Raw genomic sequence first — 7,257 nt, 5'->3', positions numbered from 1 at the left:
CGTATGTTTTATTTAAAAAAGAAGTTGTTTCTAAAGTGAGGTAAATTCAATACGTTGTGCTCCATCCCTGGCAGGGTTCAAATCCAAGCTGAAGGCCCACTTTTTGAATCTGCTTACAACTCTTAAGTCCCACTCACTGCTGACAGATACCTTTACCCACTATAATCTCCCCAACCCTGAAATGTCCTGTCTAAATTAGATTGTAAGCTCTTCTGAGCAGGGACTGTCTATTGTATGTTAAAATGTACAGCGCTGCATATGCCTTTCAGCGCTATAGAAATAATAAATAGTAGTAGTAGGTAGAGACTAGAGTGAGTGCTTCTTGGAAGACAGAGCAAGAAAATAAAACTGTATGATCAGAACTGACTGAAAGTGCACACAGTGAAAAGTCAGGAAATGTTTGCATGCACATTGTACCAATGATTTCATATTGCAAAACTTAAATGGTTCTTTAAAAGAAAAAACTATGTGAGATTTTCTCTGCCAGGTACATTCCACAATGTGGCAAGAAAATAGAGGGAACTGTACATTTGCTGCCGAGAAGATTTGGGAGTCGGGCCAGAAGGGATTTCTGCAATTATGTACTCCCCTGTAGATGAAATGGGATTTTTCCTGTCAGTTTGGCTGCCTTTCTCCTACGTCACTTCGCAAAGGGAGGACTTACAGTTGTGAAATCCGACTGCCAAGTAAATAAAGCATGTGGAGTTACCAGCAGTAGAGTAAGTGATTATGAGGAAGCTGGAACTTCTCTGAACCCTTGTGCCACATCTGCAGCTTCAGCTGTGCCTTTCCATTTGATTATTTTGAAAAGGAGGAAAAAAAGAGCTTTAGGTAAGTCCAAGTTTAAAAGTTTATCCATTTCCCTGAGCTGTAATCAATATCCAGTGTACAGAGAACTTTTGGTGTTAGCAAATTGACACATGAAGCAAAATTAATTCTGCACGTTGCTCATCGGGTATTTAGAAACAATTGTATTTAAAAACGTGTCACTATAATCTTAGGAGTGAGGCATTCAAGTTTCAAGTTTATTAAGAATTTTATACCGCTCAATCAAACTTCTAAGCAGTGTACAACTAAGTGCTATTGAGGAACCAAAGATATAGGCTTACATAGGTAAAACTTGAGATTGTTTCTTTCTTTATCATTAGATTTCCTTACACATTCAGGGAGGGTGGGGGGGAGGGAAATGTATTTTGAATAGTTAAATTATTTATTTATAATTTGTAATCACATCATATGTATTATAATATTAAGAATGAAGATGAGGATGGGAGAAAATGATTGTTTAATGTAATAATTGTATAGTGAATAGTGTGTTTTGTGCAGTTTTTTTGATTTACCATTTGTATTGCACTATCGAAGTTTGAAAATCAATAAAGATTTTAAAAAATAAAAAAACTTGAGATAGATTACGAGACAAATATTACATAACATAAAACGAACGGGCACAAGAGGAAAGAGGGAGGAACTACAATAATCAAGTAAAGTTAACATAAAAGGTAGGTACGATAGGAAGTGGATTTTTTTTTTTTAAATGATGATAATTACATTTTTAAAATTTAAAATTTAAAAGTTTTAGCCCTTATAAGGGCAGTTAGGTGTCCAAAGCATCTTGAAATAGAAAAGTTTTTAGGTTATTTTTAAAATGTGAAGAGAAACATCTGTACAAAGATGGTTAGGGGTAGAATTCCAAAGCGAAGGGGCAGTTACCGCAGGGTTTATTTGTTTAAATAATTATATTTAAATTATATCCACTGGATAAGTTTTGTTTTGGGCCTAACAGTTTCCTTGTGCTTTTTGGAGCATACAGCTCATTCAGAATTTATTGGGTCATAGCAAGCCAGGAAAGATGATCTTTTATTTTTATTTTTTTAAAATCTTTCTGTCATCTGATGTAGCCCAGCCATAGCAGCCACTGTCCTTGGGTAAGGGTTACATACCTTGGTTCACTTCCTTCAGAAAATGGTGTATTTGCATACTGACCACTAGATGTCACCATTGTGCAATATCTAGTCTAATTCCCTCTCTTAATGACTGTCCCAAGCAATGGACTTGGCCTCACATAATAATATGTAGTACAATAAAGAAAAAACAAAAGATAAATGTATATAAGAGTACCATATTGGCATAATAATAGGATGATTTCAAATATAGGACTGCCTGTACAATACATTTACTGTCACCATGAGCCTTTGGGCCCTCTTGATTGGCAGTGTTCAGCAAGGACAAGATAGTGGAAATATTTGGCCTCAGAAGGCTTTGGCAGAGGTACCTAGCCATGACTGTGAAATTAAGTAGACTTCTTGATGCACATTTTGTCAAAAGAAAACCTTGGTCCAATATGATTTATCAGGAGTCATTTACTATCCTTTAACACTGACCCCCAGTTGTGTGCTTTATAGGGGGGAAAACCAACTCATTTATGCAGAAGGAGAAATACAAATAAACAACTCAGAGCTGATAACTATTTTTATTAACTCACTTATGACATGTGTGACTGGTTTTCAAAAATTCTTCTTAGTCCTCGAGCTCATTGAAGTATGTATAGCTCTCAAAACCAGTCAGAAAAGCATTAATGGCCTCATTTATGAGATTGTGGTGCAGTGCTTAAAGCTATAGCCTCAGCACCCTGAGGTTGTGGTTTCAAACCCATACTGCTCCATGTGACCCTGGGCAAATCATTTAATCCCCCCAGGTACATTAGGAAGATCACGAGTCTGTCAGGACAGACAGAGAAAAATGCTTGAGTGCCTGAATAAATTCATGTAAACTGTTCTGAACTGGGAGAACAGTATAAAAAAATTAAATAAATACATCATTTATCCCATGGACACAGAATGGGAGCAACAATTTAGCATCAGGGTCTGCTTTAGTCCAATAAAAAGGTGTCTCTCCTACAGTTTACAGTACTTGTGGATTATCATGGCAACCAAATTATTGGGACTTTTTGCAGCAGAACTAGGACCCGTAAAAACCATGCAAAATTCTGCCATACTCACATTACCCCTCTCCTCAAATTACTTCACTGGCTCTCCATTCATTTCTGAATGTAATTCAAACTCTCAGTATCTATCCACACATTTCCCCCATCCCCCCCCCTTCCCGTGAACTCCATTCATTGGGCAAGTCCCTCCAATCTGTACCCTTCTGCTCATAGTGCCTACTCCAGACCACGTCCCTTCTATCTTGCTGTGCCGTATGCATGGGACAGACTTCCTGAGCCATTACGGCAGGTTCTGTCTCTAGCAGTATTCAAATCCAAGCTAAAGGCCCACTTTTTTCAAGGCTACTTTCAGCTCCTAACTCCCACATCCGTCTGTCTGTCCAAATGAGATTAAGCTCTTCGAGCAAAGACCGTTTATTGCATGTTAAATGTACAGCACTGCATATACCTTTCAGTGCTAAGGAAATGATAAATAGAAGTAGTAAGAGTTGCTGATACGTATTTTGAATGAGGATATATATTATTAACAGAATGCATCATGTATATTAATACTACTACTACTTTTACATTTTTTCAAATTCAGTCTTAATACACTTATATTTTGTCTTTTTTCCAGATTATGGAAACAGATTTGTCTAGTATGATTCCACTGCATGCAGGCTCTCAACAAAAACATGATACTCTATGTATTTTTGGAACGGGAGATTTTGGAAGGTCCCTGGGATGTAAAATGCTGCAGTGTGGTTATTCTGTAGTGTTTGGGAGCCGAAACCCTCAGGCTACCGGCCTGCTTCCTAAAGGAGCTGAGGTCCTGAGTCACAGAGAGGCAGCACAGAGAGCGTCTGTCATCATCCTCGCAATCCACAGAGAACACTACGAGTTTCTTACTGGGCTGACCGACGTCCTTGAAGGAAAAGTCTTGGTGGATGTGAGCAACAACCTGAAAATCAACCAGTATCCGGAATCCAATGCAGAATATCTTGCTCAGTTGATACCAAAAGCGGAAGTAGTCAAAGCGTTTAATACAGTGTCGGCCTGGGCTCTTCAATCGGGAACTCTAGATGCAAGTAGACAGGTAAAATAAAAGGAATGATGATTTCCCCTGTAGTGCACTCAGCAAGCATGGTAAGAGAGGGTGCTGAAAAGTGCTCGGCCGAACCAAGAAGAGAATGACGTGGATATGGTTCAATCAATGATCTGAAACAATGTCAAAACTTACAATTTTGTTTCTACAAACGAAATAAGAAAACCCTCTTTTCAGCTTCAATGGCAAAATAACTCTCAGAATTTAAGACGTTGGTTGGTTAAGCTGAGAAATTTTCAGCACCCCCTTGTATAAGGGAATAAATGCATTTACAGACTGTGATTTAGTTAAGAGGAGGAGAAGCTTACTTAACAAGATTATACCCTTTGAATATTAGGCCCATAACTGTTATTTACCCTTCTGCACTTGGACATGTGGAGGACAATTCTACTGTCCTTTATAGAATTGCTAACATAGCAGTGCAAATATGCATGTAGGGCCAGTTTCTATAAATGGCGCCAAAGCGCACCCACATTGTAGGTACAGCTCTGCGTGGTAGTCAGTCAACCGCTAGGCACCATTTATACGAGGGCTCTTCAAAAAGTTTCCACACTTTCATATTTTCGCAGGAAATAGTTGGGGCGGGAGAAGTAGTAAGGGGGGGGGTGTCGTAGAATGTCATGTGACCAGTCAGTCAGGCAAGCTGGCTCACCTTGCAGGTAGTAATTTGCTTTTGAGGTATTTCATGAATAGTGTTTAAAAAAATTGAAGCATGGGAACTTTTTGAAGCTCCCTTATAGAATCATGCCTAGTGGCACGTAAGCAGACTTAGGTATCGCTAGACACCATGGAAGTAGGTGCCAGTATATTAGGCCAGGTTTGATCTGGCTTATTTTACTGGTGCCTGTTTCGCACGCCTAGTGACGCCTTAGTTTCCTTCGCCTATTCTATGCCCATAACCACGCCTACTTTTCAGGTAGGCATCACTAGGCACTTTGACTTAGGCATCACTAAGCATCCTGGAGTTCTGCATGAAACTCTTAATTGGTCATTTTTAAAAAATTTTTTTTTGATTGGCTGAAAAATTGCATGGTCAGTTACCATATGTATCAGGGAATAACCTTTTAACAAAAAAGGGGCTATAATGAAAATGAAAACAAGAATTAATAATTCCTTATCTAAAGTGGAAGTTTCAATATACACTTAAGAACTTCTATTGCCTATTTATAACGTATGCTCGGAAACTTGGAGTTCCTGGTTTTCCTGGGCCTAAATGGGTATGCCTAAATGTTGTGATGCACATTGATGCTTAACATGATTCTATACGGTGCGTGCACCTTGCATAGAATTATGCTAAGCACTGTTCTAGTGGGTGCCAATTTTTTCGATGAGACCAGAAAATGATGTCAGAAGGGAGCCAAGGCTGGCATGAACAGCAGGTGGAAGATGCTGCTCGTGCCAGCAAACATTTCAAGTGGTATGCGGGAGACGGGAGGGAAGCGCTTAAGCAGGGGAGTTGCATGGCATGTTGGGGAAAAGCAAGGGGGTGCACAGTGCAGTAATGCCAGGCGCCACCTCTCTGTGCGCCAGTCTTCCTAGTTTCGCAACTGAGTCTTTCTCTTCTATTACTTACCGATGGCTCTAATGTCTGCCTATATTTTTTTACAATAAAGACATCCAATGAGTCACTCATTAGCTAGTAGTGCAGCATCTGAATTATGATGCTCTATTTGCATGCTTCATTACCTTCTTGCTCTGTTCACCTTTCAAATTAAAACAATATGATGTTATATGCATTAAATGAGCTTGTTAGTTGTAAAGCTTATAGCATAATAATACCACATAAATGTATTCAGAAGCTGGGTTTCAGTATTCTAAACAATGCAGTATGTTCATCTTGTTTTGGAAAACTGGGGGATTTTCTATTTTTTTAATATAAGATTGCTCATGAGATGTTAAAGTTAAGGTTTATTCTCTTAAAGCTTAATATTTACACCCATGTATTTTTCTAAATAGCAGCATTTTAAGAAAGATTTGGACAAGTTCCTGGAGGGAAAGTCCATAGTCTGTTATTGAGAAAGACATGGGGAAGCCACTGCTTGCCCTGTATTGGTAGCATAGAATATTGCTACACCTTGGGTACTAGTGACCTGGATTGGCCACTGTGAGAACAGGCTACTGGGCTTGATGAACCATTGGCCTGACCCAGTAAGCCTATCCTTATGTTCTTAATCTCAAATGACCTGGCAACTGGCTCCACAATCGTGGACCTGCAACTGAAATTGCTGTTATTCAAGTGCAAATGTGAAAAGCAATTCTATAACTTCAATTCTGGCTCAGGATTTCAGAATTTGAGTCCCTGCATAATCAGTGACTGCTTTCAGCACGACACTGTTGCAGTTCATGCCTTTTTGAAAGCTTTAATTGCCTTTATGAACCAACTTATTCCTGGGATCAAAAATGTGCACTACTTTAGCGATGGATCTGCAGCACAATACAAAAATTGCAAAAAATTGTGTTAATCTTTGCTGCCATTACAAAGATTTTGGGATTTCTGCTTAATGGAATTTTTTGGGAACTAGCCATGGAAAATCACCATGCGATGGTACTGGGGGAACTGTAAAATGACTTACTGCACGATTGTGGAGCCAGTTGCCAGGTCATTTGAGATTAAGAACATAAGGATAGGCTTACTGGGTCAGGCCAATGGTTCATCAAGCCCAGTAGCCTGTTCTCACAGTGGCCAATCCAGGTCACTAGTACCCAAGGTGTAGCAATATTCTATGCTACCAATACAGGGCAAGCAGTGGCTTCCCCATGTCTTTCTCAATAACAGACTATGGACTTTCCCTCCAGGAACTTGTCCAAATCTTTCTTAAAACCAGCTACGCTATCCGCTCTTACCACATCCTCTGGCAACGCATTCCAGAGCTTAACTATTCTCTGAGTGAAAAAAAATTCCTCCTATTGGTTTTAAGAGTATTTCCCTGTAACTTCATCGAGTGTCCCCTAGTCTTTGTCATTTTTGACGGAGTGAAAAATTGATCCACTTGGGCAGGCAAGCAGAAAGCAGGAAAGGAGAAGGAGAGAAAAGCAGAGAAGAGAACAGGAGAGAGGAAGAAGGAGCAAGAGAAGGCAGGAGAGAGCAAGAGGCATCAGTAGCTCTGACCCACCCCACCCCCACCCACAACGTCATCCTATCTAATTAGATAAACTGTTAAAACTATTCATACATTAAAAATCAAATTCATCAGTTTTAGATCGTTTGGCTTATCCAGTAGCTGCAAAT

The 7,257-nt window shown here is 39.5% G+C and overlaps 1 protein-coding gene across 1 annotated transcript in view; it reads left to right on the top strand.

The window, feature by feature from the left end:
• Positions 1–496: 496 nt before the first annotated feature.
• LOC117354179 (metalloreductase STEAP4-like) overlaps positions 497–7,257 on the top strand; it is a 28,627-nt gene continuing 21,866 nt past the window's right edge. Inside the window, exons 1-2 of the mRNA XM_033931192.1 lie at positions 497–831; positions 3,561–4,019. Of these exons, the coding sequence (XP_033787083.1) occupies positions 3,564–4,019 (456 nt within the window). The 5' untranslated portion in view covers positions 497–831; positions 3,561–3,563. The remainder of the gene's footprint in view (positions 832–3,560; positions 4,020–7,257) is intronic.

Source organism: Geotrypetes seraphini, chromosome 2, assembly GCF_902459505.1.
Source record: "Geotrypetes seraphini chromosome 2, aGeoSer1.1, whole genome shotgun sequence".
Classification (NCBI taxonomy): Eukaryota; Metazoa; Chordata; class Amphibia; order Gymnophiona; family Dermophiidae; genus Geotrypetes; species Geotrypetes seraphini.
The sequence above is the reverse complement of the archived record's forward strand: the minus strand, read 5'-3'. Positions and strand labels throughout refer to the sequence as shown.